The 20046-nt window shown below is 47.6% G+C and overlaps 1 protein-coding gene across 2 annotated transcripts; it reads left to right on the forward strand.

Moving 5' to 3' along the window:
• The first annotated feature begins 7412 nt into the window (after positions 1–7412).
• LOC109884699 (claudin domain-containing protein 1) lies at positions 7413–18663 on the forward strand. Of its 2 annotated transcripts, XM_031832613.1 has the most exons (5): positions 7413–7520; positions 7691–8374; positions 8510–8617; positions 9387–9524; positions 14007–18663. In XM_031832613.1, the coding sequence occupies exons 2-5, from the start codon at positions 8083–8085 to the stop codon at positions 14225–14227; spliced, it is 759 nt and encodes a 252-aa protein (XP_031688473.1). In that variant the 5' UTR covers positions 7413–7520; positions 7691–8082; the 3' UTR covers positions 14228–18663. The 2 variants fall into 2 exon arrangements, with proteins under 2 accessions (XP_031688473.1, XP_031688472.1); XM_031832612.1 differs by lacking the exon at positions 7413–7520 and having other exon boundaries at positions 7531–8374.
• The last annotated feature ends 1383 nt before the right edge of the window (positions 18664–20046 follow it).

Here is a 20046-nt window from a genome sequence, read left to right on the forward strand (position 1 = left end):
TAGTCACTTTAATAACTTTACCTACATGTACATATTACCTCAATTACCTCGACTAACCTATGGCCTCGCAAATTGACTTTGTACCAGTACCCCCTGTATATAGCCTCGCTATTGTTATTTTACTGCTGCTCTTTAATTACTTATTTGTTACTTATTTTTTTTTTATTTTTTTTTTATTTTTTAGGAAAACTGCATTGTTTGGTTAAGGTCTTGTAAGTAAGCATTTCACTGTAAGGTCCTGATGCATTCGGCAGATATGACAAATACAATTTGGTTTGCTTTGATTGGTTTGATTTGGTCCTTCGGAGATTGTTGAATTTATACATCAGGTGATGAAGGAACTGAAAAGAAGACTGGAGAGACACATTAATTTAGATGCTGACAACTTTACGTTTGCAATTTTTACTGGATGAATTTGTATTGTAATTTAATATTCATGCCTGGATTCTAGGACATCTGATTTGATACAATAGGTGCAAACTAACTGTGACAAAAGTAGTGTTTTTCATGTGTTACTTTTATATTGTATTTATTGATTGACAACCCTAATGTCACAATATGCTTTCTGTTTTGCTCTAGCCTAATGACTTTGACATGGATGTAGATAACAGAATTTGTTCTTAACTGACTTGCCTGGTTAAATAAAGGTGTAAAAAAAAAAGGACAGATTTGTACCTTGTCAGCTCAGTGATTTGAACTTGCAACCTTCTGGTAACTAGTCCAACACTCTAACCACTAGGCTACCCTGCCGCCCCTCCACTCTAACCACTAGGCTACCCTGCCGCCCCTCCACTCTAACCACTAGGCTACCCTGCCGCCCCTCCACTCTAACCACTAGGCTACCCTGCCGCCCCTCCACTCTAACCACTAGGCTACCCTGCCGCCCCTCCACTCTAACCACTAGGCTACCCTGCCGCCCCTCCACTCTAACCACTAGGCTACCATGCCGCCCCTCCACTCTAACCACTAGGCTACCCTGCCGCCCCTCCACTCTAACCACTAGGCTACCCTGCCGCCCCTCCACTCTAACCACTAGGCTACCCTGCCGCCCCCACTCTAACCACTAGGCTACCCTGCCGCCCCCCACTCTAACCACTAGGCTACCCTGCCGCCCATCCACTCTAACCACTAGGCTACCCTGCCGCCCATCCACTCTAACCACTAGGCTACCCTGCCGCCCCTCCATTCTAACCACTAGGCTACCCTGCCACCCCTCCACTCTAACCACTAGGCTACCCTGCCGCCCATCCACTCTAACCACTAGGCTACCCTGCCACCCCTCCACTCTAACTACTAGGCTACCCTGCCACCCCTCCACTCTAACCACTAGGCTACCCTGCCGCCCCTCCACTCTAACCACTAGGCTACCCTGCCGCCCCTCCACTCTAACCACTAGGCTACCCTGCCGCCCCTACACTCTAACCACTAGGCTACCCTGCCACCCCTACACTCTAGCCACTAGGCTACCCTGCCGCCCCTCCACTCTAACCACTAGGCTACCAAATCAAATCAAATCAAATTTATTTATATAGCCCTTCGTACATCAGCTGATATCTCAAAGTGCTGTACAGAAACCCAGCCTAAAACCCCAAACAGCAAGCAATGCAGGTGGAGAAGCACGGTGGCTAGGAAAAACTCCCTAGAAAGGCCAATACCTAGGAAGAAACCTAGAGAGGAACCAGGCTATGTGGGGTGGCCAGTCCTCTTCTGGCTGTGCCGGGTGGAGATTATAACAGAACATGGTCAAGATGTTCAATGTTCATAAATGACCAGCATGGTCGAATAATAGTAAGGCAGAACAGTTGAAACTAGAGCAGCAGCACAGTCAGGTGGAAGTTGAAACTGGAGCAGCAGCATGGCCAGGTAGACTGGGGACAGCAAGGAGTCATCATGTCAGGTAGTCCTGGGGCATGGTCCTAGGGCTCAGGTCCTCCGAGAGAGAGAAAGAAAGAGAGAAGGAGAGAATTAGAGAACGCACACTTAGATTCACACAGGACACCGAATAGGACAGGAGAAGTACTCCAGATATAACAAACTGACCCCAGCCCCCCGACACATAAACTACTGCAGCATAAATACTGGAGGCTGAGACAGGAGGGGTCAGGAGACACTGTGGCCCCATCCGAGGACACCCCCGGACAGGGCCAAACAGGAAGGATATAACCCCACCCACTTTGCCAAAGCACAGCCCCCACACCACTAGAGGGATATCTTCAACCACCAACTTACCATCCTGAGACAAGGCTACCCTGCCACCCCTCCACTCTAACCACTAGGCTACCCTGCCGCCCCTCCACTCTAACCACTAGGCTACCCTGCCGCCCCTCCAATCTAACCACTAGGCTACCCTGCCGCCCATCCACTCTAACCACTAGGCTACCCTGCTGCCCCTCCACTCTAACCACTAGGCTACCCTGCAGCCCCTCCACTCTAACCACTAGGCTACCCTGCCGCCCCTCCACTCTAACCACTAGGCTACCCTGCCGCCCCTACACTCTAGCCACTAGGCTACCCTGCCGCCCCTCCAATCTAACCACTAGGCTACCCTGCCGCCCCTCCACTCTAACCACTAGGCTACCCTGCCGCCCTCCACTCTAACCACTAGGCTACCCTGCCGCCCCTCCAATCTAACCACTAGGCTACCCTGCCGCCCCTCCACTCTAACCACTAGGCTACCCTGCCGCCCTCCACTCTAACCACTAGGTTACCCTGCCGCCCCTCCACTCTAACCACTAGGCTACCCTGCCGCCCCTCCACTCTAACCACTAGGTTACCCTGCCGCCCCTCCACTCTAACCACTAGGCTACCCTGCCGCCCCCCCACTCTAACCACTAGGCTACCCTGCCACCCATCCACTCTAACCACTAGGCTACCCTGCCGCCCATCCACTCTAACCACTAGGCTACCCTGCCGCCCCTCCATTCTAACCACTAGGCTACCCTGCCACCCCTCCACTCTAACCACTAGGCTACCCTGCCGCCCATCCACTCTAACCACTAGGCTACCCTGCCACCCTTCCACTCTAACCACTAGGCTACCCTGCCACCCCTCCACTCTAACTACTAGGCTACCCTGCCACCCCTCCACTCTAACCACTAGGCTACCCTGCCGCCCCTCCACTCTAACCACTAGGCTACCCTGCCGCCCCTCCACTCTAACCACTAGGCTACCCTGCCGCCCCTACACTCTAACCACTAGGCTACCCTGCCGCCCCTACACTCTAGCCACTAGGCTACCCTGCCGCCCCTCCACTCTAACCACTAGGCTACCCTGCCGCCCCTCCACTCTAACCACTAGGCTACCCTGCCGCCCCTCCACTCTAACCACTAGGCTACCCTGCCGCCCCTCCACTCTAACCACTAGGCTACCCTGCCGCCCATCCACTCTAACCACTAGGCTACCCTGCTGCCCCTCCACTCTAACCACTAGGCTACCCTGCAGCCCCTCCACTCTAACCACTAGGCTACCCTGCCGCCCCTCCACTCTAACCACTAGGCTACCCTGCCACCCCTACACTCTAGCCACTAGGCTACCCTGCCGCCCCTCCAATCTAACCACTAGGCTACCCTGCCGCCCCTCCACTCTAACCACTAGGCTACCCTGCCGCCCTCCACTCTAACCACTAGGCTACCCTGCCGCCCCTCCAATCTAACCACTAGGCTACCCTGCCGCCCCTCCACTCTAACCACTAGGCTACCCTGCCGCCCTCCACTCTAACCACTAGGTTACCCTGCCGCCCCTCCACTCTAACCACTAGGCTACCCTGCCGCCCCTCCACTCTAACCACTAGGTTACCCTGCCGCCCCTCCACTCTAACCACTAGGCTACCCTGCCGCCCCCCCACTCTAACCACTAGGCTACCCTGCCACCCATCCACTCTAACCACTAGGCTACCCTGCCGCCCATCCACTCTAACCACTAGGCTACCCTGCCGCCCCTCCATTCTAACCACTAGGCTACCCTGCCACCCCTCCACTCTAACCACTAGGCTACCCTGCCGCCCATCCACTCTAACCACTAGGCTACCCTGCCACCCTTCCACTCTAACCACTAGGCTACCCTGCCACCCCTCCACTCTAACTACTAGGCTACCCTGCCACCCCTCCACTCTAACCACTAGGCTACCCTGCCGCCCCTCCACTCTAACCACTAGGCTACCCTGCCGCCCCTCCACTCTAACCACTAGGCTACCCTGCCGCCCCTACACTCTAACCACTAGGCTACCCTGCCGCCCCTACACTCTAGCCACTAGGCTACCCTGCCGCCCCTCCACTCTAACCACTAGGCTACCCTGCCGCCCCTCCACTCTAACCACTAGGCTACCCTGCCGCCCCTCCACTCTAACCACTAGGCTACCCTGCCGCCCCTCCACTCTAACCACTAGGCTACCCTGCCGCCCATCCACTCTAACCACTAGGCTACCCTGCTGCCCCTCCACTCTAACCACTAGGCTACCCTGCAGCCCCTCCACTCTAACCACTAGGCTACCCTGCCGCCCCTCCACTCTAACCACTAGGCTACCCTGCCACCCCTACACTCTAGCCACTAGGCTACCCTGCCGCCCCTCCACTCTAACCACTAGGCTACCCTGCCGCCCCTCCACTCTAACCACTAGGCTACCCTGCCGCCCCTCCACTCTAACCACTAGGCTACCCTGCCGCCCCTACACTCTAGCCACTAGGCTACCCTGCCGCCCCTCCACTCTAACCACTAGGCTACCCTGCCGCCCCTCCACTCTAACCACTAGGCTACCCTGCCGCCCCTCCACTCTAACCACTAGGCTACCCTGCCGCCCCTCCACTCTAACCACTAGGCTACCCTGCCGCCCATCCACTCTAACCACTAGGCTACCCTGCTGCCCCTCCACTCTAACCACTAGGCTACCCTGCAGCCCCTCCACTCTAACCACTAGGCTACCCTGCCGCCCCTCCACTCTAACCACTAGGCTACCCTGCCGCCCCTACACTCTAGCCACTAGGCTACCCTGCCGCCCCTCCAATCTAACCACTAGGCTACCCTGCCGCCCCTCCACTCTAACCACTAGGCTACCCTGCCGCCCCTCCACTCTAACCACTAGGCTACCCTGCCGCCCATCCACTCTAACCACTAAGCTACCCTGCTGCCCCTCCACTCTAACCACTAAGCTACCCTGCAGCCCCTCCACTCTAACCACTAGGCTACCCTGCTGCCCCTCCACTCTAACCACTAGGCTACCCTGCAGCCCCTCCACTCTAACCACTAGGCTACCCTGCCGCCCCTCCACTCTAACCACTAGGCTACCCTGCCGCCCCTACACTCTAGCCACTAGGCTACCCTGCCGCCCCTCCAATCTAACCACTAGGCTACCCTGCCGCCCCTCCAATCTAACCACTAGGCTACCCTGCCGCCCCTCCACTCTAACCACTAGGCTACCCTGCCGCCCTCCACTCTAACCACTAGGCTACCCTGCCGCCCCTCCACTCTAACCACTAGGCTACCCTGCCGCCCCTCCACTCTAACCACTAGGCTACCCTGCCGCCCCTCCACTCTAACCACTAGGCTACCCTGCCGCCCCTCCACTCTAACCACTAGGCTACCCTGCCGCCCCTCCACTCTAACCACTAGGCTACCCTGCCGCCCCTCCACTCTAACCACTAGGCTACCCTGCCGCCCCTCCACTCTAACCACTAGGCTACCCTGCCGCCCCTCCACTCTAACCACTAGGCTACCCTGCCGCCCCTCCACTCTAACCACTAGGCTACCCTGCCGCCCCTCCACTCTAACCACTAGGCTACCCTGCCGCCCCTCCACTCTAACCACTAGGCTACCCTGCCGCCCCTCCACTCTAACCACTAGGCTACCCTGCCGCCCCTCCACTCTAACCACTAGGCTACCCTGCCGCCCCTCCACTCTAACCACTAGGCTACCCTGCCGCCCCTCCACTCTAACCACTAGGCTACCCTGCCGCCCCTCCACTCTAACCACTAGGCTACCCTGCCGCCCCTCCACTCTAACCACTAGGCTACCCTGCCGCCCCTCCACTCTAACCACTAGGCTACCCTGCCGCCCCTCCACTCTAACCACTAGGCTACCCTGCCGCCCCTCCACTCTAACCACTAGGCTACCCTGCCGCCCCTCCACTCTAACCACTAGGCTACCCTGCCGCCCCTCCACTCTAACCACTAGGCTACCCTGCCGCCCCTCCACTCTAACCACTAGGCTACCCTGCCGCCCCTCCACTCTAACCACTAGGCTACCCTGCCGCCCCTCCACTCTAACCACTAGGCTACCCTGCCGCCCCTCCACTCTAACCACTAGGCTACCCTGCCGCCCCTCCACTCTAACCACTAGGCTACCCTGCCGCCCTCCACTCTAACCACTAGGCTACCCTGCCGCCCCTCCACTCTAACCACTAGGCTACCATGCCGCCCCTCCACTCTAACCACTAGGCTACCCTGCCGCCCCTCCACTCTAACCACTAGGCTACCCTGCCGCCCCTCCACTCTAACCACTAGGCTACCCTGCCGCCCTCCACTCTAACCACTAGGCTACCCTGCCGCCCCTCCACTCTAACCACTAGGCTACCCTGCCGCCCCTCCACTCTAACCACTAGGCTACCCTGCCGCCCCTCCACTCTAACCACTAGGCTACCCTGCCGCCCCTCCACTCTAACCACTAGGCTACCCTGCCGCCCCCAGTAATGGGTAAGTATTTGAATATTCATTATATTAAGCCATATTTGTACTATTTTTATTTTTTTTCTTCTGTAAACTCACTTTGAAATACATTTTCTGTCAATCATATAGAAAAGGTTCCTTATGCATTATTTCAGTACAATACCTTTGAAATGATGCATGGTTATTTCATAGAATATGGTTTACCAAGAAGGTAGTGGTGCTATTATAACAATCAGTTGTGCTTTGCAACTGTTCTCTATTGAATTTACAAGGCATATTCCTAAAGTCATGACTGAGACCACACAGCCACTAAAGGACCGAAAGGCAACTAATTGCAGCAGTCAGTCCTAAAACTCAAACCCTCACTCTGCAAAATCAACACAAACCTGCATGGTTCCTAGACAAAAACGTTTTTATTTATTTTGTCATATTTGAGTTAAGGTTACAGGTAAAATAATTAAATTCAGTTCATATATTCAGTTCATATCTCATTTCCATATAGTTATGTGTATCGTAGCCTACCTTCTCTAGAGGAGTAGGATATTCTATTTTATTCAATAATTCAGATTATTAGACATTTTCAAGATGGGAATTGTAGGTCTAGGCCTAAAAATGTATGGTTTAAACTTGAATATAAATCATTTACACAAAATGCATTGGGCGCATTGGGCGCAAAATGTCGATTAAGGCAGACCCCCGCACCTCTCTGATGGAGCGGGGTTGGGTTAAATGCGGGGGTGGGTCGACTTTAGTCAACAGTCGGCTTCGTTAGCCTCACTACTCAGACACAGTCTTCGAGCTATGAGTAAAATAATAATACCCAGCATTCCACTGCCGCCTGCCGGAAAAGGAAAACGCATGGATGTATGTGTTTACAATCTTTCTTAATTAACAAGCTTAAATTCGCAGGTGCTGTTCGTCATGAAACAAGTGTAGGCGATACCGGCAAGAGAAAGTAATGACACATTTATTATTTGCTAATACTCATTTAGTATGATATAACAGTATGTATTTGTTTTGTACTTGTACAACAGGCGGGGTAGCCAAATAATCTGTCGCATCGTCAGGCCACCCACCCACCACCATATGCAGCAGTGATTTTTAAGAAGTGGGACAAGCGAACAGATGGCGCATCTAGGCTGCGCGCGACAGGGACACCTACAGTGTTGGATATGAACAAGGCAGCTAGTAAAGGCGTGTTTTATGTAGTCTACATCTATGCCATTTCTGAGTGGATTGGATAATATTACATCGCAGGATTTCCTCCTGAATCGTTGCTTGAGCCTGCCTACTCTACTTTGGCGCGGGTATTGGAAAACACGCAGTGACAGGGCCATCGCCACCGGTAGCTATAATCAGAGAGGAAGAGGCGAAGTGAAGCTTTTGCTATAATCTCCTATTTGACGCCTCTCTCAGTTGGTAAACAATGGTTGACAACCGTTATGCCACGGCTTTGGTTATCAGCTGTGTGCTCAGCGTGCTGGCTACGGTGTACCTGTCTGTAGCGGTTGGGACGCAGCACTGGTACCAGTACACTAGTCCCCCAGTGCGCGGCGAGGCCAACATATCCGAACTGCGGTCGCTGCATGATGAATTCATGGAAGGGGAATTCGATGAGAAGACCTACAGCGACACGCTCTTCCGTCTCAACGGGACCATAGGCCTCTGGTGGCGCTGCGTTCTGGTGCCATCTCATACCCACTGGTACAAGGAGTCAGGTATGTACAACCTAATCTCCTCCCATAAACTCAGTCACCACGGATTTCCTCAAAACAATTTGTTGATCCAATCCATGGTTTTATCAGGGCATGATTTATGTTTTTTTCTATTTCTCAATTTCTCCTCTGTTTCAGATCCAAAGATGGTGATGAAATGTGTTAGCTTCACGTTAACACAGCAGTTTACCCCAAAGTACAAAGAGCCAGGGAACCACAACAGTGGAGAGGACATGCTGCGGACCTGTAAGCCTGTATTGATTTATTTTGCAAATTACAATGTATTGATCTGTTACCTCACCCAGCTTCTGTGATATGCTATGCTATGCTATGCTATGCTATGCTATGCTATGCTATGCTATGCTATGCTCAATGCCTTATGCTATGCTATGCTCAATGCCTTATGCTATGCATGCTCAATGCCTTGTGCCAGGGGTCACCAACTCCAGGCCTGGAAAGCAATCGGGGTGTGCAAGCTTTTGTTCCAACACAATATGAACACAATTGATTCACCCGGTATCTCTCCAGAACCGTAGTTGGATCACCCTGTATCTCTCCAGAACCGGAGTTGGATCACCCTGTATCTCTCCAGAACCGGAGTTGGATCACCCGGTATCTCTCCAGAACCGGAGTTGGATCACCCGGTATCTCTCCAGAACCGGAGTTGGATCACCCGGTATCTCTCCAGAACCGGAGTTGGATCACCCTGTATCTCTCCAGAACCGGAGTTGGATCACCCTGTATCTCTCCAGAACCGGAGTTGGATCACCCTGTATCTCTCCAGAACCGGAGTTGGATCACCCTGTATCTCTCCAGAACCGGAGTTGGATCACCCTGTATCTCTCCAGAACCGGAGTTGGTTCACCCTGGCTTATGCCCACATTGTGATTTGCATTATGCAATGCATAAATAACTTATACCTGGCGTCTGTGATATTCAATAATAGACACAGTATGATTGTATGCACTTGGCTATTGCCTATTGAGTTCTAACTTGGATCCCTATCTGTGTGCAGACCTGTGGAGGTGCCAGTTCCTACTGCCATTAATCTCCTTAGGTCTGGTGGTGCTGGCAGGCTTGATAGGGTTCTGTGCCTGCCTCTGCCACAGTCTCACCCCCACCCTGGGCATAGGAATGCTCCACCTACTGGCTGGTGAGAGATTTATTAAACATTGTGTTGTTCTTATCATTCTCTTAAGCAATAAGGCCCATGTGGGTGTTGTATATGGCCAATATACCACGGCTAAGGGCTGTTCTTAGATACGATGCAACGCGGAGCCTTTGCCGTGGTATATTGGCCGTATACGACAAACCCAGAGGTGCGTTATTGCTATTATAAAGTGGTTACCAATGTAATTAGTACAAATAAATGTTTTGTCATACCTGTGGTATACGGTCTGATATACCACAGCTGTCAGCCAATCAGCATTCAGGGCTTGGACCACCCAGTTTATAATAAGTTGTACTCTTCTTCATTGTTTCCAGAAGGACATTTCAGTGCTAGGCACCATGGCTATTGACCACAACTTTGTTCTACTATAGTGGAATAGTGAATTCTATAGCTGTCACATACACTAGTCCAGCTTTTCCCAAACTCGGTCCTGGGGACCACATTGTTGTGCACGTTTTGGTTTTTGCCTTTGCACTACACAGATGATTCATATAACTGACTGTTCATCATCTATTTCTAACAGAAATGTGTTTCCTGTGGCACTAATTCCAAAACGTTTTGGGACACTGTAAAGTCCATGGAGAATAAGAGCACCTCCTCCCAGCTGCCCACTGCACTGAGGACAGGAAACACTGTCACCACTGATAAATCTACGATTATCAATAATTTCAATTAGCATTTTTCTACGGCTGGCCATGCTTTCCACCTGACTACACCTACCCCAGCCAACATCTCAGCACTCCCTGCAGTAACTTGCTCAAGCCCCCCCCCCCGCTTCTCCTTCACCCAAATCCAGACAGCTGATGAGCTGCAAAATCTGGATCACTACAAATCAGCTGGGCTAGACTTTCTGGACCCTCTCTTTCTAAAATTATCTGCCGAAATTATTGCAACCCCTATTACTAGCCTATTCAACTTCTCTTTCGTCTCGTCTGAGATCCCCAAAGATTGGAAAGCTGCTCCCTCTTCAAAGGGGGAGACACTCTAGATCCAAACTTCTACAGACCTATATCCATCCTGCCCTGCCTTTCTAAAGTCTTCGAAAGCCAAGTTAACAAACAGATCACCGACCATTTCGAATCCCAGGGTACCTTCTACACTATGCAATCTGGTTTCCGAGCCGGTCATGGGTGCACCTCAGCCATGCTCAAGGTCCTAAACAATATCATAACCGCCATCAATAAAAGACAGTACTGTGCAGCCGTCTTCATCAACCTGGCCAAAGCTTTCCACTCTTATCAATCACTACATTCTTATCGGCAGACTCAATAGCCTTGGCTTCTCAAATGACTGCCTCGCCCGGTTCACCAACTACTTCTCAGATAGAGTTCAGTGTGTCAAATCAGAGGGCCTGTTGTCCGGACCTCTGGCAGTGTCTATGGAGGTGCCACAGGGTTCAATACTCGGGCCGACTCTTTTCTCTGTATATTTCAATGATGTCGCTCTTGCTGCTGGTGATTCTCTGATCCACCTTTACGCAGACGACACCATTCTCTATACTTCTGGCCCCTCTTTGGACACCGTGTTAACTAACCTCCAGATGAGCTTCAATGCCATACACCACTCCTCCAACTGTTTTTAAATGCAAGTAAAACTAAGTGCATGCTCTTCAACCGATTGCTGCCTGCACCCTCCCGCCCGACTAGCATCACTACTCTGGACGGTTCTGACCTAGAATATGTGGACAACTACAAATACCTAGGTGTCTGGTAAGACTGTAAATGCTCCTTTCAGACTCACATCACTCATGCTGCCAAACTTACCCTAGTAAAACTGACTATCCTACCGATCCTTGACTTCAGCGATGTCATTTACAAAATAGAACACTCTACTAAGCAAACTGGATGTAGTCTATCACAGTGCCATCCGTTTTGTCACCAAAGCCCCATATACTACCCACTACTGCGACCTGTATGCGCTCGTTGGCTGGCCCTCACTACATATTCGTCGCCAAACACACTGGCTCCAGGTCATCTAAAAGTCTTTGCTAGGTAAAGCTCCGCCTTGTCTCAGCTCACTGGTCACCATAGCAACACCCACCCGTAGCACATGCTCCAGCAGGTACAGTGCCTTGCGAAAGTTTTCGGCCCCCTTGAACTTTGCGACCTTTTGCCACATTTCAGGCTTCAAACATAAAGATATAAAACTGTATTTTTTTGTGAAGAATCAACAACAAGTGGGACACAATCATGAAGTGGAACGACATTTATTGGATATTTCAAACTTTTTTAACAAATCAAAAACTGAAAGATTGGGCATGCAAAATTATTCAGCCCCTTTACTTTCAGTGCAGCAAACTCTCTCCAGAAGTTCAGTGAGGATCTCTGAATGATCCAATGTTGACCTAAATGACTAATGATGATAAATACAATCCACCTGTGTGTAATCAAGTCTCCGTATAAATGCACCTGCACTGTGATAGTCTCAGAGGTCCGTTAAAAGCGCAGAGAGCATCATGAAGAACAAGGAACACACCAAGCAGGTCCGAGATACTGTTGTGAAGAAGTTTAAAAGCCGGATTTGGATACAAAAAGATTTCCCAAGCTTTAAACATCCCAAGGAGCACTGTGCAAGCGATAATATTGAAATGGAAGGAGTATCAGACCACTGCAAATCTACCAAGACCTGGCCGTCCCTCTAAACTTTCAGCTCATACAAGGAGAAGACTGATCAGAGATGCAGCCAAGAGGCCCATGATCACTCTGGATGAACTGCAGAGATCTACAGCTGAGGTGGGAGACTCTGTCCATAGGACAACAATCAGTCGTATATTGCACAAATCTGGCCTTTATGGAAGAGTGGCAAGAAGAAAGCCATTTCTTAAAGATATCCATAAAAAGTGTCATTTAAAGTTTGCCACAAGCCACCTGGGAGACACACCAAACATGTGGAAGAAGGTGCTCTGGTCAGATGAAACCAAAATTGAACTTTTTGGCAACAATGCAAAACGTTATGTTTGGCGTAAAAGCAACACAGCTCATCACCCTGAACACACCATACCCACTGTCAAATATGGTGGTGGTGGCAGCATCATGGTTTGGGCCTGCTTTTCTTCAGCAGGGACAGGGAAGATGGTTAAATTAAAATTGATGGGAAGATGGATGGAGCCAAATACAGGACCATTCTGGAAGAAAACCTGATGGAGTCTGCAAAAGACCTGAGACTGGGACGGAGATTTGTCTTCCAACAAGACAATGATCCAAAACATAAAGCAAAATCTACAATGGAATGGTTCAAAAATAAACATATCCAGGTGTTAGAATGGCCAAGTCAAAGTCCAGACCTGAATCCAATCGAGAATCTGTGGAAAGAACTGAAAACTGCTGTTCACAAATGCTCTCCATCCAACCTCACTGAGCTCGAGCTGTTTTGCAAGGAGGAATGGGAAAAATGTTCAGTCTCTCGATGTGCAAAACTGATAGAGACATGCCCCAAGCGACTTACAGCTGTAATCGCAGCAAAAGCTGGCGCTACAAAGTATTAACTTAAGGGGGCTGAATAATTTTGCAGGCCCAATTTTTCCGTTTTTGATTTGTTAAAAAAGTTTGAAATATCCAATAAATGTCGTTCCACTTCATGATTGTGTCCCACTTGTTGATTCTTCACAAAAAAATACAATTTTATATCTTTATGTTTGAAGCCTGAAATATGGCAAAAGGTCGCAAAGTTCAAGGGGGCCGAATACTTTCGCAAGGCACTGTATATTTCACTGGTCACCCCCAAAGCCAACTCTTCTTTTGGCCGCCTTTCCTTCCAGTTCTCTGCTGCCAATGACTGGAACTAATTTCAAAAATCACTGAAGCTGGAGTCTTATATCTCCCTCTCTAACTTTAAGCATCAGCTGTCTGAGCAGCTTACAGATCACTGAACCTGTACGCAACAAATTCTTATTTTCAATGACGGCCTAGGAACAGTGGGTAAACTGCCTGTTCAGGGGCAGAATGACAGATTTGTACCTTGTCAGCTCAGGGATTTGAACTTGCAACCTTCCGGTTACTAGTCTAACGCTCTAACCACTATGCTACCCTCTTGCATCCCAGTATATCTGCTTGCACATCATCATCTGCACATCCATCACTCCAGTGTTAAGTTGTAATTATTTCACCTCTATGGCCTACCTCCCTACTCTTCTAAATTTGCAAACACTGTACATATATTTTTCTGTAGTGTTATTGACGTTTGTTTTTGTTTATACTCTGTGTTGTTTTTGTGCTGCTTTGTTTTATCTTGGCCAGGTCGGTCGCAGTTGTAAATGAGAACTTGTTCTCAACTGGTTTAACCTGGTTAAATAAAAGTGGGGGGAAAAACAACATGCAGCTTTCCTTGAGATCATGTTTTAAGACTCACCATTAATGCAGCAATGGTTGAAGGAAAAAGTCATCCTTGATTTCTTTTAGAAATATACAACAATTGCATATACCTGACCCCCCCCCTCTCCCTCTCTTCCTCCTGCTCTCCCTGAAGGGCTGTGTACTCTAGCCACAGTGTGCTGTTACCTGGCAGGGATGGATCTCCTCCACAGGGTCTCTGTGCTGCCAGACAAGGTGGACGGCTCCCTGGGCTGGTCCCTCTACCTGGCCCTCATCTCGTCCCCACTGCACATGATGGCTGCCGCTCTCCTGGTGTGGGCGGCACGCAGCCACAGTCAGAACTACTACCGCATGACTGCCTACAGGGTAGCATAGAGACCAGGCCTGCTGGTGCCTGACTATCTGTTTTTATATAGGCACATTTCCAAATCAAAACCATAATTCCAACCACATGATACTTGTTGATCTTGAAATAACTGAATAAGAATATAGAAAATGCTAATCTTTGCCCTCTGATAGGCTACTGGGATTTTCACCCTATTGCTTTTTACACAGTTGCTTATCCAATCATTTCAGATCTATTAAAGTGCCTAGTGTACGGGTGAGGGAGTTGAAATTGGGAAACAGTGTGACCCAGAACAAAATGTACCATTGGTTAGACCAACAAGCATATCATTGTTTATAATAGACTTTCCAAACCGTAACCAGCCACAGTCAGAGATGCTTCCATTCGACTTTCATATGTATTAGCAAGAAATATTATTGGCCCATGTTTGGAAAATCAAACCGTTCTGAAAGAAATATGTTTATGGTGATTCAAGTTTTTGTCCAAACATTTGATTACAGTACCAGTCAAAAGTTTGGTCACACCGACTCATTCCAGGGTTTTCTTATTCTACATTGTAGAAAAATAATGAAGACATCAAAACTATCAAATAATACTTATGGAATCATGTAGTAACCAAAAAAGTGTTAAACCAAGCTAAATATATTTTCAATTTTAGATTCTCAAAAGTAGCCACCCTTTGCATTGATGACACCTTTGCACACTCTTGGCATTCTCTCAACCAGCTTCAGCTGGAATGCTTTTTAAACAGTCTTGAAGGAGTTCCCGCATATGCTGAGCACTTGTTGGGTGCTTTTCCTTCACTCTGCTGTCCAACTCATCCCAAACCATCTCAATTGGTTTGAGGTCAGGTGATTGTGGAGGTCAGGTCATCTGACGCAGCACTCCATCACACTCCGTCAAATAGCCCTTACACAGCCTGGAGGTTGTGTTGGGTCATTGTCCTGTTGAAAAACGAATTAGAGTCCTACTAAGCTCAGACCAGATGGGATGGCGTATCGCTTCATAATGCTGTGGTAGCCATGCTGGTTAAGTGTGCCTTGAATTCTAAATGAATCACAGTGTCACCAGCAAAGCACCACCACACCTCCTCCTCCATGCTTCACGGTGGGAACCACACATGCGGAGATCATCCGTTGACCTTCTCTGCGTCTCACAAAGACAAGGTGGTTTGCGCTTGGAACCAAAAACATTTGGACTCATCAGACCAAAGGACAGATTTCCACCGGTCTAATGTCCATTGCTCGTGTTTCTTGGCCCAAGCAAGTCTCTTCTTATTATTGGTGTCCTTTAGTAGTGGTTTCTTTGCAGCAATTCAACCATGAAAGCTTGATCCACATGGTCTCTGAACAGTTGATGTTGAGATGTATCTGTTACTTGAACTCTGTAAAGCATTTATTTGGGCTGCAATTTCTGAGGCTGGTAACTAATGAACTTATCCTCCACAGCAGAGGTAACTCTGGGTCTTCCTTTTCTGTGGTGGTCCTCATGAGAGCCAGGTTCATCATAGTGCTTGATGGTTTTTGGTTTTCGGATTTACTGACCCTCATATCTTAAAGTAATGATGGACTGTCAAAAATCAAATCAAATGTATTTATAAAGCCCTTCGTACATCAGCTGATATCTCAAAGTGCTGTACAGAAACCCAGCCTAAAACCCCAAACAGCAAGCAATGCAGGTGTAGAAGCACGGTGGCTAGGAAAAACTCCCTAGAAAGGCCAAAACCTAGGAAGAAACCTAGAGAGGAACCAGGCGATGTGGGGTGGCCAGTCCTCTTCTGGCTGTGCTGGGTGGAGATTATAACATAACATGGCCAAGATGTTCAAATGTTCATAAATGACCAGCATGGTCCAATAATAATAAGGCAGACCAGATGAACTGGAGCAGCAGCACGGCCAGGTGGACTGGGGACAGCAAGGAGTCATCATGTCAGGTAGTCCTGAGGCATAGTCCTAGGGCTCAGGTCCTCCGAGAGAGAGAAAGAAAGAGAGAATTAGAGAGAGCATACTTAAATTCACACAGGACACCGGATAAGACAGGAGAAGTACTCCAGATAAAACAAACTGACCCCAGCCCCCCGACACAAACTACTGCAGCATAAATACTGGAGGCTGAGACAGGAGGGGTCAGGAGACACTGTGGCCCCATCCGAGGACACCTCCGGACAGGGCCAAACAGGAAGGATATAACCCCACCCACTTTGCCAAAGCACAGCCTCCACACCACTAGAGGGATATCTTCAACCACCAACTTACCAACTTTTCTCTTTGCTTTTTTGAGCTGTTCTTTCCATAATATGGACCTGATCTTTTACCACATAGGGCTGTCTTCTGTATACGACCCCTACCTTGTCACAACTGATTGGCTCAAACACATTAATAAGAACAGAAATTCCTCAAACTTTTTAAGGCACACCTGTTAATTGAAATGCATTCCAGGTGACTACCTCATGATGCTGGTTGAGAGAATGCCAAGAGTGTGCAAAGCTGTCATCAAGCCAAAGGGTAGCTGCTTTGAAGAATATCAAATATGTTTTGATTTGTTCAACACTTTTTTGGTTACTACATGATTCCATATGTGTTATTTCATAGTTTTGATGTCTGCACTATTATTCTACAATGTAGAAAAATAGTACAAATAAATAAAAACCCTTGAATGAGTCGGTGTGTCCAAACTTTTGACTGGTACTGTATTTCAAATTGTATTTCGACCTTAGAAGAACCTGGACATAGCCAGGACAAATGGAAAAATATAAGCTACAAATATTTCCCTTTGAGTGACAATCTATAGGAAGATACATATTGTTTGTAGTGGTTGTGGTTGGTTATTTTGTATGTAATTGGTTTGTTTTTAAGAGATTTGTTTTGTTTAGTCTTATCAGGAGTATTATTTTTGATTGAATTGTAAGATTCTGCAGAACTTCGTAGGAATGTATTACCCCTACAGTACAGCTAGGTTAATAGTGGACAATGTCACTTTGTTACGAAGGTTCTGATTTGTACACATGACGTTACATTCCGTTGTAGAATATTTCTCACTATTGACTAGATGTGGTTGCTTTGATTTATGTTACACTTTACATAGTGTTACTTTTTTGGTTATTTATGTTTTTGTGGTTTTTACTTAATTTATTCATTTTTACATCACCTAAAAAATGCCACTTCTATGGCATGGGCTTGTATTAATAATCTCAAAGAAATGCGAAGATTAAACTGTGAACTGTTAATACTAATTTATTATGTCAAGAATGTATTTAATGTGGTCGTATGAAAAACATTAATGATCCTTTTTTCTTTGAATACTAGTTATTTTTGGATCCTATTTTTAAATGCTTTGCAACGAAGGCATTATTCGTAGGCCTGGGTATTTAATCTGTATTTAGTCTACAATGTACAATTAACTGTTCGCAAGTGAAGATTAATGTCTGACAAATACCCTGATCAACCCTTGACCGTCAAGAAGAATAGAGTAGTTGGAAACATGTTAATTTAAATTGTGTGTCCATAAGGTCTGCATGTATTCATATACATGATATGACAGCAGTCAATGTTTCATGAAAACGTATGCGTTATGAAAGGTAAGATTTATGAAAGAATGTGGACTTAAAGTAGCTGATGAGTCAAGCTTTTTCAAAATGATGTCGATTCTTATATATTTTTTTCAATATTTAAAACAAATGGTTCTAACCATATTTTCTGCCTGGCAAATGCAAATCAAACAAATGGTAGCCTCCCATCTTTCCTGCCTCAAATGTAGTTCATATGGCAAATTATATGGTATGTATGTGCTTCAGTAAATCTATTGTGAATGTATTTTATCTCCCAAGAGATATCCTGGAGTAGCGAGCAAGGAAAATGTTGAATTGTGAGCTGATGATGTCATACTATGTTAGTGTGTGTGTGTGTATTGAAGCGTTTTATCAGCAAATGCTGTCGTTTCAGTAAAGGATTTTATTTTTACACTTTTGAAGTTCATAACATTTGAACAATGTGTCTCACTTGACAACCTTATTCCTGAGGTGTGTTTTGAATCTACTGTTCATATCAAGAACTTGAAATTAGCTCTGATTTGTATTGTCCATTTAGTTAGTCACTCTCCTCTCCATATTCCATTAGCTTCTGATAGCCTTCGTCCATCTCCTCTTCCTCCTCAATTTCTTCCTCTTTCTTCTGGCGCACTTTTCCACTTTCCCTGTTCTATTTCACTCTCCAACCAGATGGACGGTATCCCCACACTTCTCTGTCTTGCCAGGGAGAGAGCTATGCCCTTCTCATACTACGCACATTCATTAATGAAGAATGGATAGAGAGGCTCAGTCCCTTGGTACTTTCATGTCTCTCCGGAAGAAATCTGGAACAAAAGGTCAAGTTAAACAATTTAAAGGCAATGCTACCGAATTCTAATTCTGTGTATGTAAACTTCTGACCCACTGGGAATGTGATGAAAGAAATAAAAGCTGAAAAAAACTGTTCTCTCTACTATTATTCTGACATTTCAGGTTCTTAAAATAAAGTGGGGATCCTAACTGACGTAAAACAAGGAATTTGTACTAGGATTAAATGTCAGGAATTGTGAAAAACTGGGTTTAAATGCATTTGGCTAAGGTGTATGTAAACTTCCGACTTCAACTGTAGCTCCAACAGTGCAGTAATACCTAACAATACAAGACGATACACACAAATTCCCCTCCCCCTTAAGAAATTAAGAAATACCAGAACGAGCTATCACAACATCGACTCACAGAGAGATGCCACCAGACCACTAAGGCTGTTTGACCATCATGGCAGTAAAGAAGGCCACCTCCTTATTTACTCACCAAAGCCGTCCTTGCCTACAGACGAGAGAGAGAGAGAGAGAGACAGAGCGAGAGAGAGAGACAGAGAGAGAGAGAGAGACAGAGAGAGAGACAGAGAGAGAGAGACAGAGAGAGAGAGAGACAGAGAGAGAGAGAGACAGAGAGAGAGAGAGACAGAGAGAGAGAGAGACAGAGAGAGAGAGAGAGAGAGACAGAGAGAGAGACAGAGAGAGAAGAGAGAGAGACAGAGAGAGAGACAGAGAGAGAGAGAGAGAGAGAGAGAGAGAGAGACAGAGAGAGAGAGACAGAGAGAGAGACAGAGAGAGAGACAGAGAGAGAGAGAGACAGAGAGAGAGAGAGAGAGACAGAGAGAGAGACAGAGAGAGAGAGAGAGAGAGAGAGAGAGAGAGAGAATACTCTTCCTTGAGGGTCGAAGTGAATGACATCTTTTTTTCCCTCTGTGAAAACAAAACTACCAACAAGTCAATCCCAACAGTGGTAAGCCTGATAGAAATCACCTCCGCATTACAATGTGGGTGAGATCATAGGAATCTCAGATCTTATTTCTACTGTGATTGTGTGTATCAACAAAATATATCTGGTTCAAAGCACAATGAAGGCTACTATCCCATAGAGTTAAGGGCCAACCTCATGTTCTACCCTACTGAGTTAAAATATCAAAAGTTGTACTATCCCTCGTCACCTTTCCTTTATCCATATTGATATTTTAGAATATATATATAACTATCCCCTCTTTTCAATCAGCGCAGATCTACTCCAATGAGAAAATGCATTACAAACTCCATCTGACTCCATCTCCTCTTTGAGTATCTGGTGAGGATCATTTGCTCTGATACCCTGCAGGTATCTGTAGATGTGAAGAAAGATCCAATCGCAGTCCGAGTAGGCGATGAGGCACAGGCCCATGTTAGCGGTAGTGTTGTGGAGGTCAAACACCAGGTCCATTGACTCTGGACTGCCTTTAGGACTTAGCAAGGAGTTCAGCTCCTAGGACCTCATAGGGGATTTTGTCTGTCACAGGGCCAGTAAGAG

This window comes from Oncorhynchus kisutch, linkage group LG9 (genome assembly GCF_002021735.2).
Source record: "Oncorhynchus kisutch isolate 150728-3 linkage group LG9, Okis_V2, whole genome shotgun sequence".
Lineage (NCBI taxonomy): Eukaryota > Metazoa > Chordata > Actinopteri > Salmoniformes > Salmonidae > Oncorhynchus > Oncorhynchus kisutch.